Source organism: Melanerpes formicivorus, unplaced genomic scaffold, assembly GCF_026170545.1.
Source record: "Melanerpes formicivorus ecotype bairdi unplaced genomic scaffold, bMelFor1.0.p_v2 SCAF_16, whole genome shotgun sequence".
In the NCBI taxonomy this organism is placed as follows: Eukaryota; Metazoa; Chordata; class Aves; order Piciformes; family Picidae; genus Melanerpes; species Melanerpes formicivorus.
In genome coordinates, this window is record NW_027142368.1 from 11,184,413 (window position 1) to 11,205,466 (window position 21,054).

The window sequence follows — 21,054 nt, forward strand, 5'->3', positions numbered from 1 at the left end:
AAAACAAAACATCTTGGCAGGGGAGGAGGGAGGAAGTGCTCTTTCAGTCATTTTCATTCCCATTGTTGTTGTCCAGGGAAGAGGAAAGAGCTGTGTGCTACACAACCTGTTGAAAACTGAGTAGTGTTCTGGTCCAGGTTTGTGGGCAAAAGCACAGAAGCATTTGACTCACAGGAGACACATTGCTTCCAGTAGTGCTTTTATCAAGATTATTTACATATTTTTGTGTATGTGAATGAATAAAGCTATAGACAGTGATGAGATAGTAATGAAGCTGACTTTAGTAGGCTGAAGTGTGATAGCTGTTATTGTATCTTTGCAGTTCATTGTCGGTTGGACAGTAAATGTAGGCATCAAGAAAAATGATAGTTCAAAGGGGAGCTGTGCAAGGCCTCTCTGTAGGGTATTTGTGGTGAATTCTTAGATCATTGAAATCTATCCATTTGCTTGGCTTCACAAGAGAGAAAGCTGTTATCACTTGGGTTAGCCAGGGTAATAGTGTGAGGAAAAACCTGCATTTTCTGTTACCTTGTCAGTGTGATGCTCTTTGTGTCTGAATGTGCCCTGTTGAATTCTAAGCACTGGGAATTTCAGTCTCACACTTTATTGCCTTCAAGTGACACAATACGTGAAGTAAGTACGGATTACAAAGAACACTTCACATACCCTGGGGGAAAATTACAGTTTTGCTGCTTGATGGAGGAGGGAGGTTTATGATGTCTAGACATTGCTATTAAGAAGAGCTGCAGTGTTGTAGATTTCCATCTGATAAATAACACACTGAAGAAGAGTTTAAGTCATAATATGTGCCACAGATATTTACTTTAAAATTTAGTCTATTTGCTTTATTTACTCTTGCCAGACAAGAACTCCTCTATTGTTTCTCTGTTAATGGAGTCTTTTTTCAGAATTATATAGAAAGCATAATCTTTATCTAGGAGTTGTGATTATAAAGCATGGCTCCTGCATCTCTTGGAAGATTTCGTGGCTGGAGTTAAATAAAAGTTAATTGGCTGAGTTACAGCAGATGTGGTGAAATACAGTTTCCCTGTCCTCAATATTTGTGTGCTAATGATTAAGCCTTCAGAGGGTTAGTGGCTGAAGGGCTAGTGCCCAAAGTGTAAGCTGTTGTTTTTCAATAATCATAATCCTAATAATTTAAAAAATCAGGAAGATATTTTTGTACCTAGGTAGCAAATGTACTTCTGCTGAATGTATAGTTTTTGTTCTTTTTTTTGATAGCCTCGTTAAACATGGGGATGTGTGCTTAGATGCAGATGAATGTCCATGTTCATGGAAAGGAAAGGAATACTTTCCAGGTGACAAAGTGATTTCTTCCTGTCATACATGGTAAGCAAAGATCTATTTAGGTGATTATTTCATTTTAGTTGTGTAATTATGGATTGATTATTCTTTTATGTTTCTTAATCATAACTTTCACAATAGACTGATCAATAATTTAGCCTAACTTTGTGTTTACACTAATTTGAAGAGCTATTAAAATTACTTTTTTAAAGGTTTTATTGATTCAGGGAGCTTTTATATAATAAAATTAGAGCTATTGGGAATTTTTCTTTAAAAAGCTTGATTTTAAAAAATGGGAGTTGTTATTATCAAGGTTATTTCTATTCATATTCCTTGGTTACTGTTCCTAAAGTGCAGGTGATATCCCTCAAATACTGCATCTGAGTGACATTAGTTAAAGCTTTCTACTTACTCATTTTTTCATTTAGCATTTCATCTGAGCAGTCTAGGGACCCAAAACATAGCCCTGTGGCCATAAGTATACACCCACTACAATGACAAATTAAGGAGAGGACAGAACAGCATCATATACTGAGCATAGTACAAGATAAGTCAGCTGCTAATTTTGTGTGTGTGGATAAGATAATCAATTGACTTTTAAAGGAAGTATAGCATGCTATTCCTGGGTAAATGCAGCACATATCCTGTAGCTATCTATATGTCTATACCATTTCAGTAAGCTTCCTAAGAGCTAAGAGATGAAAACACACCGTGTCTGCACAATCCTGCAACAAACTTCTTTCATGATGATCCCTGCCTGTTTCTGTCTCTGACTGTTGAATGTTGGAAGCTGGCACTAAGCAGCACCGTTTGTCTTACCAGAGCCTCAGAAAAATCAGTTGTACTATTGCAGAATCATACAATGGCTTGAGTTGGAAGGGAACTTAGAGATCATCTACTCCAACCTCTCTGCCATGGGAGGTTGCTGAAGGCCTCATTCAGCCTGGCCTTAAACACCCCCAGGGAGGAGGCATATACAAGCTCTCCTGGCAACCTATTCCAGAGTCCCGCCACTAAAGAACTTCCTCAGATCCAGTTTAGATCTACTTCCCCTCAGCTTAAAACCATTCCCTCTTGTCCTATTGCTAGACACCCTCATGAAAAGTCCCCCTCCATCTATAAAGCGTCAGCACAGTGATAAAGCCTCCTTCTTCTCAGCAGAGCAATTCCTTACTTTTGTGCCCTTCTTTTAGCTCACCAGGAACATTTAACTCATGTCACCTGGTAAACTACTGCTCCTGGCCTGCACAGCTCTGTATAGCTTAGTACAGTGAAGGCTTATCCAGTCAGCACTAATCACTGCCTTGTCTGGATGTCATTGCCCCCTCCAGCCTTGGGCTGACTGCCTACCTCTGCCTCTCGTCAGGTCCTCAGTATCTGCTCTAGAAGATATTTGTAGCCCTTTGGTCGACTGGTGAAACGACTTACAAGCCATCTCCACTGGGCAGGCAGGTAAAGCGACCCGGGTTATTCACCCCCTTGCTTCCAAAGGCCTTTCCAATTGGACCTGGCGTGGGATTGCTTGCATCAGAAATAGCTATTATATCCCTTTAATTTGCATGAGACTTCACCAAAGGCAGCAGCAGTGCAGGCAAAAAGACACTGGATATTTAGCCTTCACGTTTTTGGTTTTTTGTTGTTGTTGTTTTTTTTCCCTGAGGCCAGGCCCATAAATTATTTAGAAATCCTTAATGCTGTCATGACTATTCTAGTCTTCCATGTCCAGAAGCAAAGACAGATTAAGTGATAATGGATTTTTGACAGTTTCACTGAAAGATAGAAGTCTGCCACGAGCTGTGCTTGATACCAAGTATAGCAAGTCTTTGAGATGGTTGTCTGTGTGCTGGGGCGTAGTGATATACGAGGGGAAATGCACGTGTTTGCTTGTGCAAAACATGAGAATACTCCTGAGCAAACAAACCCACTTAGGCACTCAGAACAGTTATAATGGTTTCAGTGTTTAGAGCATGGAAATAGCTTGTGTTGATATTTAGTATCATCGTATTCACATCTGATGTAGTATTAGCAACTTAACTATTAATCTGATTTGTCTATTGAACAGTAAAATGACAAATAATGTAATTTCTTAAATTGACAAAACTGTCATTGGAGTGCCAGGAATGTTCAGCCTAAGTTCTGGGGTCTGGGTGAACTGCAGTTCTAGGTTTCCCAGTTTGTGTTTTGAGTGCAATGGCCTGAAATTGTTACGTGCTGCTAGCTAAAGGTAGCAGAGCAGCAGTTTGGTGCTGTGTTGTGCAAGGTAAGGTAATTGCTGCTTTTTTGCAGTGTTCTGACTCTGTCTCATATGGTGGCAGTATGAAACATTAAACTGACAGAAAAATTGTTTCTTGGTCCTTCAGTTATGTGTTGCCAACCATTAGTGATTTATGAAGTCAGGTTAGTATTTTAGTAGTAAAGTATGAAGCATTCTTTTAACCAGGAAAGCCAAAATTTAGTGGTTTTGAAACTAAGCATAGATCTGTGCAAAAATTGTATCACATGCTGTCTTTATTTGAAGCTATATTTATAACATATACCTGTGGTAAAGCTATATCAGGGTGTCAGCTCTGCTGTCCTTGTTGAAGCAAGTGTTTTAACTGTCCAGGTGATTTAGAAACATAAAAAGTAATATTTGAAAAAAATAAAATAAAATTGGGGTATAGGAAATTAAATTCTACTCTCTATAAGAAACCTTGCATCATTTCTGCAAATGCTATTTCCATTGCAACAGGCTGATGCAGAGTGAGCGCTATAAAGCCTTGCTGTCCAGCAGTTATGAAGTGGAAGTAATTCAGAAAAGTCTGAATAGTCACTTTGTATGTGTGTGATTAAAACATTTTGATGCTCAAGGAGACCATACTCAGAATTTGAACTATTCTGGAAGCCCAGCAAAAATCAAAAATTGAGCAAAACCAAAAATGCCCAAGAACCCAAACCATGTGTTGTGTTTTTTTTTTTCTTTAAAGCATCCTAAGCACCAAAATAGTGATACTGAAATTTCTCCTTTGCACTTCAGTGAAATTCTCATTTAAGTAGAGACTGTAGTAAAAGGACACATTACTTGTTGCTTCTAGGATTCAGCTTGTGTTGAAATAAATATTCTGTGACAAGTTGAAAAAGAAAGCTTTAGCTTTTGTGGTACATAACTGATGTGGGTGACCAGAGAATAAATTATGTTGCTTCCAGTGGCATTGTTTATTTTCTTGTTTCAACAAAAGAAATGCCCCTTGATGTCTAGATATTGCAGCAACTATAAATTTTAACAGGAATAGACACAAGCTGTATGAGTTCCATATGTACTTTTCCCCCCTTATCCAATCAAATCAATTTATATGTGCTGCTTTTAGTTAGAGTTTGAAAATGTTTCTGTCTGCAGTCAGCATATTGGCATGGCTTTCCCCTCCCCCCAGTAAAATAGCTGTAATCTTTGTCTGTGGCTGCAGTTGATATTACCATTATTGGTCATACATTTTTCAGCATTTGCCAGCATGGAACATTCCAATGCTCCTTCCATCCTTGCCCATCAATGTGTACTGCATATGGGGATCGGCATTACAGAACGTTTGATGGACTCACATTTGACTTTGTTGGAACTTGTAAGGTTTACCTGGTTAAGGTGAGACTGTTGTTTTTTTTTTCTTTAAGCCTTTGTCTAATGGCTTTAAAAACTACCCTTCTACTTAATGCCAATCTGTATATTTTATTGAGGCCTACATGCTGTTTTTTAAGCTTTGAGGTTGCTTAGAATTTGAATCATAGAACCATAGAATTAACAAGGTTGGAAAAGACCTCAAAGATCATCAGGTCCAACCTGTCACCCAACACCTCATGACTACTAAACCATGGCACTAAGTGCCATGTCTAGTCCCCTCTTGCACACCTCCAGGGACATCGACTCCACCACCTCCCTGGGCAGCCCATTCCAATGGGTAACAATTCTCTCTGTGAAGAACTTTCTCCTCACCTCGAGCCTAAACTTGCCCTGGCACAGCTTGAGACTGTGTCCCCTTGTTCTGCTGCTGGTTACCTGGGAGAAGAGACCAACCCCCTCCTGGCTACAACCACCCTTCAGGTAGTTGTAGACCTACAATAAGGTCTCCCCTGAGCCTCCTTTTCTCCTGGCTAAACAATTCCAGCTCCCTCAGCCTCTCCTGGTAGGGCTTGTGCTTGAGGCCTCTCACCAGCCTCATTGCCCTTCTCTAGATATGTCCAAGTGTCTCAATGTCTTTCTTAAACTGAGGGCCCCAGAACTGGACACAGTACTCAAGGTGTGACCTAACCAGTGCTGAGTACAGGGGCACAATAACTTCCCTGCTCCTGCTGTCTACACTCTTCTTGATGCAAGCCAGGATGCCATTGGCCTTCTTGGCCACCTGGACACACTGCTGGCTCATGTTCATACGTAACATAATAATTATACACTGAGTCTTCTACTAATTTAACTATATAATGATATACATATTTTTATTAATATATTTTTAAATGTCCTTTTATTTTTTTTTCTTCAGGGTACTTCAATCAGTTTTTCTGTTGTTATAGAGAATATTAACTGCTTTAATACTGGAATCATATGCAGAAAAAACCTTTTCATTAATGTTGGAAAATCTTCTTTAATATTTGATGATGAAACTGGAAATCTAGTAAGTTTCAGCACTGATCAAAAGCTAGTATATATACTTCTCTCAGTTTTTTTTCTTTCATTAGAATAAATTGCTGTGCCACACAAGTAGTAGATCACAGTTGGATTGTTCAGTGGAAAGCTTAAAAAACTCTTGTCTGTATTTCACAAAATATTAGAAGAGATGAATGTTTTTCTTTTGTTTAGTCTTCATTCCTCTATAATGTCTTTGGAGAAATCCAGATATTTTTAAAACAGCAGGAGTTTTGCTAATAATATTGCTAGAACTAAGAGGCTCATCTGGTTTGGAATGTATAGGAAGAATATTACTTTGCAGTCAAAAAAATACATTGCAGTCCCTGGTATATCGTCCATGGCCTGAATTTAAGTTTTGTTTTGGCCAAACTGCAAAATTGCTGTGAATATTTAATAATTTCAGTGTAAATAGTACTATTTACAGTTTATAGTCTCACTATGCAAGGAAAATTGTGTCTCTTCACTTTCACAAGTTATTGTACAATGATACAAATAATTTCAAACCTGATTGTTATTAGATGGAGAGACGAATGCTGTATGTAAATACGACAATTAAACAATTCCTTATTTTAAAGTGATGCTACATGCATCTCTGTACTCACCCATCTTAAAAAAGAGCATGGGACTAAAGACCTGCTGAATGCAATGAGGTTTAACTAAGTGAAAATCATACCCAGGAATCTAAAATTAATTATTTTTTCAACCTCCAAAATGAAGCATTAACTTTTTATTCTTCACTCAGTTGCTGTTTCCAATTCTGTAAACCTGATATGAACCCAACTTTTTAAAGAGGAAGATCATAAAAATTGTCCACAGTTCACAATCAAAACCCAGATCACTTTTGTTTAAGCACTTATCCCTCTGTATCCTCCTGTGTCAGTTTTTGGACCTCTGTCTGAGAATGATGTTGTTAATTTTGTTTAGGTGTGTTACTTCCTGTCAAGTGAACTTTTTGTGAAGTCATTACTTACATTATAGTGCTCTTGTTTTACTTCCAACAGAGCTTGTCTAGTTACATAGATGAACTACAAAAGATACTGTTCTGGAAAGCTGGATTTTTCACTGTTATTCATTTTCCCAGTGAGCACATCACCATTCTTTGGGATCAGAGAACAACAGTTCATGTACAGATTGGTCATCAGTGGCAGGTAAGTGGAAGTCAACAGTCATATGTGCATTTCTTTGAGGCATGTCAAAGGTATGAGACATGTTATCTTTCGGATAATAGACAATGTTTTAGAAACTGTGTATGAACTCAGCGGTAGAGTTGAGGAAAGAATCATTTGACTACCTTGTTAATTAAAATCTTTCTCATTTACTTATTTTTCTTTCCCAGTCAGTATTTACTGTCTAATTTCTCTAACAACAGAAATAAATATCTGAGACAACATTCTTCTTCAGTACCCATTCCCTGTAAGAGTGGAGTAAGTGTTATTTTGCTGAAGCACAGAAGAGCACCTATCTAGCAAACAGGAACTTCTTTTCTTCAAGGATCAGCTCCATTCTTAAAGGCTTAGAGATAGTTAATTGAAAGGAAATGACATTGATGTTGTCAAAATACTATATTTTCCCTAACTTTATTATTGTAAAGAGCTGAACTGTTTTGGCTGATATTTAGATGCAAAGGATCAAGTCCTGACAAATTTATTAAACCTCTGAAGACAGGAATTTAAGAAGCAAGTTTTGCAAGCAGTCATGGCAAGTAGTGTTTTGTGTCACGTGGAAGTAGATTCTATTGTTTGTTTGTTTGTGTGTGTGTGTGTATTTGTTTTTGCCCAGGGTCAATTGACTGGATTGTGTGGAAATTTTGATTTGAAGACGGTAAATGAATTCCGGACACCAGATAATTTTGAATTAACAAACTCACAAGAGTTTGGAAGCAGTTGGACGGCTGTAGAGGTATAAACTAGAAAGAATGCATTTGCTTGTAGATTTTTTGCTATTATACCATATAATTTATCTAGAATGAAATCAGAAATTCCTTCCTGGAAGTGTCAGACAGGCAGCAATGCAAATGGTCATGTCAATGTTTTTTACAAATATCATGATCCATGAAGAAGTAGGACATTATTTTTTTTTCTGCACAGCGCTACAGTGTAGAGAAAAATACTTCACAATATTCAGAATCTACAAGTGGTTTTGTGGCTGTTGATTGAACAGTTGTGATTTTTTACATGACGGAAGAACTGTGGGTTCACTTTAGACTGTGTTGTCTCTTTAGCTGATCTTTGATAGATGAGAAATATTTAACCATGAAACCATAGCAAAAGAAGGAAAAAATAATCTTTTCATGTGCTGTACTGTTGAAAATGAATGTATTGTGTCTAGTGGTGTTATAGACATGTTCCTTCTTATCAGTTTGAGTATGAAGATGCAATTTCTGACACTTCTAATGTATGTTATCCAAATGAAATTTGTTATTTATGTAAGCTATGCTATTCAGGTGTAAGGACTGCAGGTTGGGACTGCATGGCAGCTCTATTTAGACCTACATGTATATATGTGTCTTTGTGATGCACTCAAATGAATGAAATAGTTCTTCAGATTGTCTGCTTCTCCTTTTCTGCAGATTGCCATCTCCTTTGATTTGCATGTCTTAGGCTGGCTTTACTTTGAGAAATGATTTATTTGTTTTTCATTTTACATGTCTTTTTAAAGAAGACAAAGCAAGTTTTTTTAACTTTGCAAGTTTAAATACAATGTTGTTATCAAACAAGTTTCTCATCTTGATTTTGCCTTCTGGTTAAGTGTGTTGACAGCTCTGACATCCGAAATCCATGCAGTATGAATCCTCTTAGAGAGCCATTTGCCAAGAAAGAATGTGGAATATTGTTAAGTGAAGCATTTGAAGCTTGCCATCCAGTGGTGAGTTGGGGTCAATATAGAAAGCTGTGAAAATGAGCATATCACTAGAGAGAAACTTTACTCTTCAACAGGGATTACTTTAAACTTTCATATTTTCTTGCATAACATAATAACTTTGAATACTAGAGCAAAATAGAATGTAAAGAAAGTCTAACCCATACCTCTTCTGATTCTCACATGTGAATGTTTAACTGAGCCTGTTCTGAGGCCTGTCTGCCCTTAGCTGACTTAGACAGTAAGCCACTTGGGCACTAATTTACTATTCTGTGATACAAGTAGTCCTATTAGTCCCCTTTGTAATTAATGCAGGCAGTTATACCAAATTCATATTATCTATTTGCATCCCAAGCACTATTTGTATTGGTATAACCGGTTGCCTTATTTGGCTTTATTATTGCTTACATTTTATGTATATCTAACTTTTATAAAGCTTCTGAGATTTATTGGTTTTGCTTTATTTTTAATCCATTCAGAGAGAATTTCTCTTGTTTCAGAAGCTTCTTTGTAGATTAGTATGGTTTAAATATTACACATGGTCACATGAACATCCTAGTGTGCATGTTCCTAATGGATCGCTGATTTAATTGTGTTACTAAGTACTGTACATGATTTTATGATATGTTCTAACAAACTGTTTTTCTTGTCTTTCAGGAAACATTTAATTTAAAATCCTTAATACTTTGAAATCTTATATATACATTTTTAATGAGTCATAGCTTTGTATTGAGGTAATTGTAGCTAGTGTCTATATGAGTATTTTTGATAAGTGATATTTATGTTTCTAGATTGACGTCACCTGGTTTTACTCAAATTGCTTGACAGATACATGTGGTTGTAACCAAGGAGGTGACTGTGAGTGTTTCTGTACAAGTGTATCAGCATATGCCCATCAGTGCTGCCAGCATGGAGTTGCTGTAGACTGGAGGTCCCCTAGAGTGTGTCGTAAGTTTGCTTAACTAACATTGCCACTGGCTGCATTCATCAGATTCAGACATGAAAAATTGATTGCATTATCATGTGTGGCCATGAATTGAATTACTAAGCCACACTGGTAAGTGCCTCTTGTGGCCCTCCATGTCCATTTTAGTCTAGCTTGGTTACGCACCTCTTTCCATATTTGTGGGTGGTGGTCTTCTATTTTTAATTCTTTGACCTATGATGCGAAGGGAAAAGTTGTGGGAAGTCTGTGTTAAGATGCAGAATGCATCCCTCAAACCAAAGTTGCAGCAGCTTAATTTCCAACTTCAGGACAGCTTCATTTCCTAACAGAAACATAGCTGCCTTTGTATTGCCCCCCAAAGCAAGTGTGAAATGTAAAGGTCTTCTGAAGAAAAGGAAAGTAGTTTTTTTTTAAAACAGGACTTCATTATTACTTTATTATTCCTGTTCAGCAGTTCTTAGAAGCTGTAGAAAATCTGAGGTATTTTTTTTTTATGGCATCTAGTACAAATGCCTACCAGCAGTCATTTCCCCAAAGGTGTGATTAAAAAGGGCAAGATATAGAGAAGGGAAGGAAAGCAAGCATTTTTCTAACTTTGCACATGCACAGAGCATGCAGCTTGCTCAGTCACACAGCAAATATACCATACAGGGAGAGGATTACTCTGAATTTGTTGTAGAAATGGTACATGTGTTTTAATGTGAGCGTGGAAAGCCAGCAAAACTTAACCACTAGAGGTCACAAAAAGACAGCTGTAGGTATGTAAGCTTACTGTTTCTTGCTAGAAACCAATGCTTTGTTGAAACCATTCTACTTTAAACTAGTATTTTATTTAAAGCACTGAAGTAAATACTTGGGAATAATTTTTGAGTATGTTTGTGTATGATCTAACTTGCCCAAGCATTTGGCTTACCCCTGAATTGTAGAGAGTAATAGGAAGCCTGTTTATCTGCAGAATGCCTGCAAATGTGTTTCTTGTGTTTTTATTTTTCAGCTTATGATTGTGAATATTTCAACAAAGGTATGTCTTAAAGCAGCTGATAAAAAGTCAGTAGAATTTTTGTTTGGGTTTTATTATTTATTTTTAAAAAGAAGTCTTAGTGCTTTGTATAAAAATAATTGTCTTCATGAAAACAGTTGTAAATGATAAATATTTAAACAGACAAGAGTCTATTTTGCTGGTTTATTTTGCATTTTGTAATGCTTTTAATGTCATAGTTGGTTTTTTTGTGTGTTTGGTTTGGGGGTTTTTTTGGCCTTTCCCAAGAGTATTTTAAAACTATCTTTCCATTTATGGATTATGATTCAACAGCTACATCAGTAAGTAATAAACTATTCAATTCACTAGTACTAGTGGCACTACTTGCTTAAGACATATTTGATGCCCAGTGGGTCTGTTAAACCAGTGGTGCTCTGGTGGGAATCCTGCAGAGGGAGCTGGCTATTAAGATATTTCAACTTTTCCTGCCAAAGTGGGGATTAACTCTCAATTTAGGTGTATTTTACCTAGCTTTAAGTCCCTGAGCAGCAAGCATTGCTGTGACATTAGTATGTCTCTCAGAGAGATGCAAAACTTGTACTTTTGCTAAGTAACCTTTGAGCCTGCACTGGGTGCTCTATGGCTGTATTAACTCTGGAATCCATATTCAGACTATTTTAAAGTTCTGTTGTGTCTGCATAGTCAGACAGGGCACACATACAAGCCCTCCAAGACAGCCTGATGTGTGGAGTGGTCAGGACTCCTGCTATTTCTTCTATAGCTCTTTTTATCAAGCTCATTTAGAAGCCTGTCTATCCAGATAGTTTGTGATATTTTGGTCTTCTGTTAGACTCCATATTGCAGCAACTTGCCCACAGAAAGATTTCAGAAAAGGATGGAATTTAAATTGGGAGAGACTTGTGCAACATGCCAGGTCCAAACAATACATCCAGGAAATTTGCATTTCTCATATACTGACTGCCAATGCAGTGAAATGTCTGAATCACTATTTACACTATTAAAGTAAATAAAGACCAGCTGAACATATAAGGTGATTCCAGGAACATAAAAGGTGATTCCAGGTTCTTTTTTGGTTTGTTTTATAAATGAAGCACAGTTTGATGTAGGTGATCTTATTGCAGTTGTAGCAGATTGACATCTGTGGTAGTAGCCAAGTGAAGTTAGATGATAACATATACTTCTGAAGTGTATTATTAGTTTTAATTGTTACTGAATTCTCACTGACAGAAATTAGTTGAAATAGTGGAGAGCTGAGCATGTGACCACTTTGTAACAAATCTAGTTATCATATACTTCTCAATTTGTATCTTGCTTCTTTTTGCTAACTCAGTTCATCTATGTTCAACATAGTATGTTTTGGAACTGCTAGTGGGGGAAAAAAAGTTTATTTTCTACTTTAAATATAGTAGCACTCCCCAGATTTACTTAGTTTTGGAGAGAGAAGGTTTAAAAAATGTCTTAGATCAGACAGATGTTTCCTCTATAACTTTGTCATGAATCCAGAGTGAAATGGTTCCAGTTCTACTAGAAGCAGAAGCCTTTTGTCTTTGGTAAGGGGAAATTCTCAACTAGTAGCTGTAGTTTCTCAAGCTTTGGATGGGACTGAAATAGGAGCCTTAAACATATAATAACATTTCCAGAACACTGGATGTTTTAAGTAATTCTGAAGATGTTTTTCAACTGCCTGCACTGAAGGTAACCAGATATCACTGTACACGTTTAACTAGGTGTGGACTTGTGTTCTAACTGGCTACTTACTTATGCCATTAGAATCTAAAACGTTGCGGTGCAGATTCAGAATTTCAAAACTCTTAATAAAATTGAGTTAAATAGACTAGAGGGAACCAGAATATGAAGGCAGGCTGCAGATTGCAGTCCAAACTTTTAACCTGTTGGAACAGATTTTAAGGTTCGATAGTATTAGATGCAACTATAAGCTGAGCAGTTCTGGGATGCTTCTATCTTAGACATATACTTTCTGTGTCCTGTCTTGTGGGTAAAATGATAGTGAGGTGAATTGCCCAGATAGGCTCTGAAATGCCTGGTTTTAAGAGAGGGTTTTATAGAAATAATTACAATTACATTTAAAAATTAACTTTAAAATACTTTTCTGCACTGAAATTGAAACTAAATGAGCAGGTGGGACACTGTCTCACTGTATCTATGCTCAAAATGTTCTTTGAAACTTCATGACAATAAACTTTTATTGCTTGCAAAATGCTTCACACTTTGGACAATAATAAAATGGATTTTAAAGAATAGTAGGAGGCATATCATCAGTTCAACCATACAAATTAACAGGGCTTTCAGGATGCTCTGCAGAACACCATTTATTTCCAAATCAAGTAACTGAGGGGTCAACTAACTTTAATAAAATTGCTGTGAAACTGAAGTGGATGAGAGGGAGGAAAAGAAAAAGCTAATCAGGAATCTTGAAATTTGAAACTAGGTAGCTTGGACGGTTTTTAGAACAGGTATTTTTTCAAAGAGTTTGGCTTTGCTTTGGTTGTTGGTATAGGTTAGTGTGTGGCACCTAAAGCTGTTTTCAGAGTGGAAAGATGTGTTTTTCATTATGTGATGTGTCATAATCTTTAGAGCTCAAGCATTTGTGAAACTTGCTATGAAAGATAATTCAGATTTTTTTTTGTTTTCTCAACAGCTCTGGGAAAAGGTCCATATAAAGTGGTCAGCTATTTGGATGGAGAACTTGTAATGGCAGTGAAACTGGTGGATGGTGTTGTTTTTCCAGTGAGAAAAGAAGATATTGTTCCTGGACATGCAGTGAGCTTTATGCTCACTTCAGGACTTTATAAACCCAAAGCACATGGTAAAGTCACTGTAACCTAGGCACATTCTGCCACTGAAAATAAGTCTACATTTAAGAATAGACCTGGGTGGAAAAAAAAAAATATTTATCTGTCACCTGTTTTTGCATCTTAATGTTTCCTGCCAAAATTTTCATTTGGTTTAATTAGATGATTATAACTTTATAAATAGATACTTCCAGTTAAAAAGCAAAACTCCCCCCAACCTTCAGAAGCACCAAACTGGTGGTGTAACCCAGTGCTCTAGATAGGCATTGCTCTCTCCCCCTGTAATCTGTCAGAAATGGAACATGGGAAAGTATAGGAGAGAAATTATACAAGTTACTCCCTAATTCACTCAACTTGCCACCATGGCTCAATGTCAAGCCACTTGTAGAGAGATGGCATTGACACTTACTTGAACCGTGTAAGGATATGTACTGCACATTTATTTTCTTCATGGCCTGAATTAAATTTCCACAGAAGGAATGTGTTGCTTATTCAGCAGATGAAAGCAGCCTTGCACACCTTCAGAGAGGTGGAGAAAGCTTACAAGAGTATATTCAACACTTTGTGGCATTGAAATGCTAGAATGGTCTGCAGACACAACTTTAATACCATCAGAGCACTTGAGTCTCTACACAATTGTACTGCTCAGAGTCCCCTGATCAGCTCTTTGGACAGGCTGAAGATGGCTGCCTTTGTGTAATTAAAGAAGGGATATGGGTCACTTGAAAATATGACAAGCATGTGATTAGTAATACTGCTGTCTCTAGAACTGACACAAGAACTGATGTAACAGAATATCCAGGGCCAGACTTCTTTTATTAGTCATAGTTTTGAGACACTTGTACATTGCATTCAATTTGGATTTGGAAAGGGATGGGCAGTTCTACTGTTCTATTGCCTTAATCTCTTGCTAAGGATTTAACTTTGCAAATGGAATGTGTGCTTCTTGGTCAAATTTGAGTAAATTACAGGCTGTGGAGGAGTTTGTACAATCAATACTGTATTTCTCATATCCATATCTTCATTTATAAGACATTCTTGGTCTTTGGTACCTCAGAAAAATTAATGTGTTTTATTAGGCTCAGACAAACAGTAGACAAGGGAAAGTTTAGGTCATGGATACATTGAATTGGCTGTAAGGCAGGTATTATAAATCACACTGTCCATTGTCACTTACCAAATAGCTATTTCTACAGACAATTAATAAAATATGTATTTCCAAGTTTTTAAGCTTAATTGAAGAGTTTATGCTCAGAAGACAAGTTGGTATTCTGGAAGTGTTATAGCAGAATGTGATTTGTTTTCTATGCATTCTTTTTTTCAAGAAATGCTATCTAGGCCTGGAGGGTTAGTTGGTTTTACAGTAGTTTAATGGTTGTTTCCAAGAGAATAGCAGGGTTTACAGCAAAACAGAATGAAGTAATTCTGTGAGTAACAGATGCCTGCAACAGACTTAAGATCTACCACTCTGCAGTTGGTTGTATAGAGCCTCGCTTGAAATTAGTAGTACTATTTTCAGGGTAAGGTATCATGTGGGCACATTTGCCAGAAAACAGATTTTGCTATGACCTTCTTAGGGGAAAGGCTAGAGAGCTGACTGCTTAGAAAAGCTGAATGCAAAATACATCTCTGTAATTTGTTTTTAATGAAAGGCTGAGCTCTTAAGCTATTAATTCCTGATGGCAAATGTTACTTGTAAGGATAGTTAGATGGAGTTTAAATTTTTATTAAGTAAATGGCTTACTGCAAGCTGTCAACTAAAGTTCTCCTTGACTTGGAGGGCTGTACTCCTGTTAGGGACAAATGTCTTAATCTACTTGTATTCCTGTTGCAATCTGTAGTGCATTTAGAAAACTAAATATCCATCAGAATCTAGCACTCTGAAATCCATATATTCCTTAAAAGATTCAAATTATTTTCACTGGTAAAGGCAAAGGCAGCTTCCTTTGCTCATGCCTCTCAGTAGAGGTACATCAGAATGTGTTTGGTTTATTATGCATGTATCAGCAAATAAATAAGATCTGTGTTTTTTCTTTGTGTTTTGTTTGTATTGTTCATTTGTGTTGTTTGTTTTCAGATTCCAGCTTGGTTTCATTTGAAACAGCTGAGAGACCAAATTATTTTCTTCAATTGGTCCCCAATAATACTCTTGTTCTTTCCAAATGGAAAAAAAATGAAGAGTTTCACAACAGCTCTACATTTGTCATTCACAAGAATACATGGCTTTCAGGATACAGTTCCTTTGAGTCATTTGCAAAACCAGGATACTTCATCCACATTTCAGCCTCTTCAGTTGAGCTTTTGAAGTACCATCATTCAGAGGAGTTCAGACAGTCAACTCTTTTTAAACTTGTGGGTAGGTAATTAGATTTGTATTTTATGAACAGCAGTTTGCTCTCTGTGAAAATACAAGCTAAATGGTATTGACATTTCCAGAAGTGATGAGATTGCTTATTTGTTCCAACATCACTGGGAGCTGTGGATAATCTGTGAAATGCAGGCTCAAAATCTTCCCTGAGCTTTGTAGTGAAGATGAGATCTTGTTTTGTTGTCAAAAGACATTATATTGCCTAACACACAACTTTGCCAGCTGGTATTTGCCAGCTGGTTTTGGAAATACATAGCCTAGTGTAGTGTATACATCTGAGCAATACTTGCCTCACAGGAGGTGAGGAAATTCTTAAGGAGTAGAAAAATTGTGGTGTTGAGTAATGGATTCACAAATGGAATAGAAAAGTACTGAAAGCATCTCAAAAAGCTAGGTTCTGTGGAGGACGTTTTCTCTTCCTTTCCTTTCAACTGCTGCCAGGAGAGAGTTTTCTGTATAGTACATTTTCATTGCAAGCTTTGTGGCTTCCTCAGAGGTTATGCTATCTGGTGCTAAGAACATTGCCTGTAGATTATACCTCTCAAATCTCCTGTTTCCCAGGAAAAACACTTTGACTTTTATCCACATATCTATTTGGAGGCTCTGTCTTTTGGCATGTTATACTCTAGTGTTTCTGGCTCAATCAAAATAGAGACAGATCCCTCTTTTTGGCTATCTAGATGTCTATTTCTCTAATGTTTCTTGGACAGCTACAGCTCTTGAATATGCCATGTAGACTACTGTGAGAGTGTTTCAACCTGAGAGATTCCCTTTCTTGTAATAGTCCTATTTCACTGGAACCATAAGGATCAGAAAAGTAGGAGATATTCTTAGGATCCTTTGCAGGAGCTGGATGCAGAAGTTGCTCCCACAAGAACTGATGACAAAAATCACACCTTAAAAAAAAAATCACTAGTCAATCAAACTCTTTCTTTTTTAGATTAGTAAAGAAAATAAATAATAGGAACAACTGTTTTCACAAATTCTTAAACATCTGGGAACCATGCACTAAAATAAAGATGGCCTTAGAGGTCAAAAGTGAGAGGAAAGAAGCTATACTGGCCTATAAAATAAAGCAAAGCAGATTATTCATGAAACCACCATTTGCTTTAGTGGCTGCTTGGTACATCTGATATATCAAAAGCTTTCATGACTTTATTTATGAGCTTCAGCAGCAACTAGTGCTTGCTGAAACCCAGACTGGCCTTTGTGTGGTGCATAAAATTCCAGCATCACTGCAAATGTTTATTTTTTAAAGCCTTTAATGTGCTGTAATTTTAAATGCATTGTTTATTCATGTAGCAGAGTATTAATAGGTCTTCTGGGCAGTTCCATTGTAAAAAACCAGTTCTTCTTTCTTTGAGACTGAATCTTGTATTGTAAGCAAAGTAAGAAAATGAAATATTGTAACAAATGAAGCATGGCCTGGCCATGTTTTACAATGACTGTGTTGAATCTTAGCACAGACAAATCCAGAGCAGGCACTGACTTCTGTGACGGAAGAGGCCAACTGTATGACTAGTGGAGCTTCTCGTTATCAAAACATTGAATTAAAGTGTTAATGGTGGCATTGTGAATCTGCCGATGTTTTGCAGTGCGTTGTGCTGACAGCCTAATGCAGCTGTTGACTGGCACACTCCAACTTCAGAAAACATGACAGATTTTGTCATTGCCAAATGCCTGTTGCCTCTTGACAAATGCTTGTAATCACAGAGCTGTTGAGGTTTTTGAACAGCGGAATTACAGAGCTAATGGTATTACCAGGATGTTCGTACAGCATTTCAAGCAAGGTACTTTTTTTTTTGGACATAACAAAAATATCTCCATAGTCTTTTATCTTTGAGAGAGGAATGAAGAAGGTTAAAACATGTCCCAATTCTCAGTGGTCATCCATTAACACGGAGTGGTATGTCTTTTCAAGTGTGAAGTCTTTACCCTCCAGTCATTATACCAAAAAATCCTATCTATGCCAATGGAAAACTAAAACAATTTACCTCAGCAAGTGGGATCAGATCAAATGATCAAGAGGCATTTCTTTAATCACCACATCCGAGGGCTTGGGTTTCAGAGTTTTATAAGCAGAGAACCATAGGGCTCGAATCTTTCTCCAGTGCGCTTTCACAAGGGCCAGCCTGCTGATGTAGGGTAATTACATGGTCTAAAAATACAGCAGCATTTGTTTAAGTTAATGGAAAAGTTACACCAGCTCCAGAGTGCACAGGCAAAAGCATATTGAGTTTCCTGCTGACTATTGTAAATGCTTTGCATATTAGATCAGAAACTCTTGAACCAAGAACAGCTATTCCTGCGGAATCAGAGGATAAATATCGGGAGCAGAATAATAGGCCCAGTAAATCCCCTTGGCCAGAAAGTTCCTCATGAGACTTCTTCGTGCCCTGTGACGCATGTTCAAAAGGAGGAATTTTAAATGACCTGCTCACCACAGCAATCGATATGTCCCCGTTTCAAGTCAGCTGACGAGTCACTTTTTCCAGTTTCATCGCGATAAATAGTGTCACATTGAAATACTTTGCCTATAAATTGCACAGAAGTGATGGGATAAGGCTGCAAAGTATTTTCCATGAGAAGGCAGTTCCGCTTTTAAATTGGGTTATTTTCATGACACTTAGATTTGTGTGCTATCCTGTACCCACAGACATTTGAGGGCTGAGTTGGTAACTGCATTTGAATATTTCGAGTATGCTTACTGACAAGAAAATACATTTTGCATTTTATCTACCCAATGCACAAGTACAGAGGTCTCATGTAAGAGTCATCAGTTCACATTTGAAATTGTTGGGAAATTCATGGATGTAGGGAATAGATCTTTTTATGGATATAGCTGCAGTTTTCTTACCCTTTCTGAAAATAATGTACCTAAGCTAGTTGTCTTTTAGCTTTCATCAAATTGTCATAATATGCTTTACCCTTCTAAGATCACTGTGAGTTAATTTTACAGCTATTTGAGGTGACTTGTCCTGTATACATTCTGCAACAAAATTCTTATTAATGTTAGCTATGTACTTTAACAGCTAACTTGCTATACGTATAGAGCCTCCCTTAAAATTTTCAGCTAGAATTAAATTCTGAAGATGCACTAGTTATATACACACTGCGCAGAGGTATTTATCAATGTTAAGTTTGAGACAGTGTTTCTATCTTAACTCAGACTCATTCAGAAACAGTGTAAAAGTGAACATGGAATTAATTTTAATGATGAAATTATTTGACAAAAGCATCTTAGACTTTAAGTCAGTTTTATATGTGAGATTGTTGACTATTTTAACTTCAATTGACTCTTACCCATTTCTATAAGTAGCATTAATTTTCTGGGATGTCCTGTTTTACTCATGAGTTGCTCCCAAGTTTAATTTGAGGTTGTATGCTTTGTCATTCCAAAAGATCATGATATGGGATCTAGGACTGGCTAATGCCGAGCAACTGCTGTTGTACCTGCAAATCCCAGGTATATCACTGAGCACATCTCTTGGAATCAGACTGAGGTTACTGTAGAATCATAATAGCTCACCTATTTTTATTGCAAACAAAAACATCCGCTCTCTCCTTTCTGACTGAATAAGTAGGAGATTAAATAATACACTAACAAGATCATAGTCTTCTAACATCATAATAGTAAACTAAAACAAAACTATTTGAGAGGCAGGTAGTTAATTATACCTTTGTTACCTTAATCACTTTTTTGAGTGATCTGATTTACGCTTCTCTTTGCAGGAACTTAGAAGTCATGGGCAGAGTTTGTTAGTAGTTTATGTGTGCTAAGTAAGTAGATAGGATTTCACGTTTCTAAACTTGTAACTGAGGTGATAGGCAATCTACGTTACTAAGCAGAGTTTTGCTGCTGTTATAAATAGAATCAAAGCAAAAGATTCTAAAGCAAAATTTATTCCTGTTAGATTTTAAAAAATATTTGGGAAAAGAGCAAAACAGAAAACAGTGTCGTGTGAGAATGAAATTCTAAATACTTCCCCCCCCCCCCCCCATTATTTTTAAAACCTTTAAGTATAACATTTTGTTAATATTAGAACAGTTCAAATTTTAGAGGGTTTTTGGAGATATATAGGCATTTTTTGAGCATAACATGAAATTATTCATAATGTGTGGATTCTCACAGTGGTGAGAATTATATTTGAAAGCCATAAAGAATGAAAATAAGAAGTTACAGGGAAGAAAGTGCACCTCTGGTGTCAATATGTCCCTAAGAACTGTGGGCTCAGTTTGGATGTCAGCTGGGGCAACTGTCACCCAGGGCATAATTTACCATTTTGTGAAGGATTTGCTGTGTCACTGAAGAGAAGACAAATGTTGGTAGACTTCACCAGCAATGGTTATTTTCAAATGCCATGACAAATCCTTTTGAGGAACACATGCTTGATACAAGAAGCTTGACTCATTGTCTGTAAACTGTGTATCATTCTTTTGTTGTGAGTGCACTGTACTGTTGCACAGAGTACAGTAAGCTTGTGTTACTGGTTGCTGGATGGGGAATTTAAGTATTAAAAAAATGGGAGGTATGTGGGTGGGGGTGGCTGATTAGTTTCCTGGCTAGCATGAAGTATTAGTGCCATGACACTGGCAAACTCCAGAGTTTCTGAGCTGTGGTAGTTTTTGTCATGGGTACAGCAGTATTGTAGTAATAATAAAGATGAGTGGTCTGGTGTGGAAATTCTTGTCTAAAATCATTACAGAGAGTGGAAGGAATATTCCCTTGGTTTATACAGAGCCTTAAAGCACTTTGTTACTGCTTTTCCTTATACCCTAATTATTGTAGGTATTGGAGTCATAGTTAATACATAGATGCACTAAAAATAGGAAAAGTTTTGTGGGTATAGAGATACCTTATTGTTCTCTTGGGTTGATATTGAATTACTCTAAGTTCTGAACATGGCTCTGTGCCTCTGTTCCTCCTCCCCTTCAGTTTCTCTCATATCTCTATCTAGTATAAAGACTTTAAGCAGGAATCACATCTTGCTGTTCAATTTTTTCACAGTGGCTTGCACAATTGACTAGGTCCTTGGGATGCTTAGGCATTCCAGGAGTGCTGTGCCAATAGTGAAAACTTTAAAAATGAGGAGTGGCTGAACTGACATT

General features: G+C 37.1%; 1 protein-coding gene across 1 annotated transcript in view; it reads left to right on the plus strand.

Annotated features, from left to right (window-relative positions):
* The window catches only part of OTOG (otogelin), an 85,305-nt gene that overhangs the window by 32,871 nt on the left and 31,380 nt on the right, over window positions 1–21,054 (plus strand). The window contains exons 24-33 of the mRNA XM_068148102.1: window positions 1,243–1,350; window positions 4,783–4,921; window positions 5,814–5,945; window positions 6,961–7,107; window positions 7,739–7,858; window positions 8,708–8,824; window positions 9,610–9,766; window positions 10,759–10,785; window positions 13,424–13,591; window positions 15,655–15,933. Of these exons, the coding sequence (XP_068004203.1) occupies window positions 1,243–1,350; window positions 4,783–4,921; window positions 5,814–5,945; window positions 6,961–7,107; window positions 7,739–7,858; window positions 8,708–8,824; window positions 9,610–9,766; window positions 10,759–10,785; window positions 13,424–13,591; window positions 15,655–15,933 (1,394 nt within the window). The remainder of the gene's footprint in view (window positions 1–1,242; window positions 1,351–4,782; window positions 4,922–5,813; window positions 5,946–6,960; window positions 7,108–7,738; window positions 7,859–8,707; window positions 8,825–9,609; window positions 9,767–10,758; window positions 10,786–13,423; window positions 13,592–15,654; window positions 15,934–21,054) is intronic.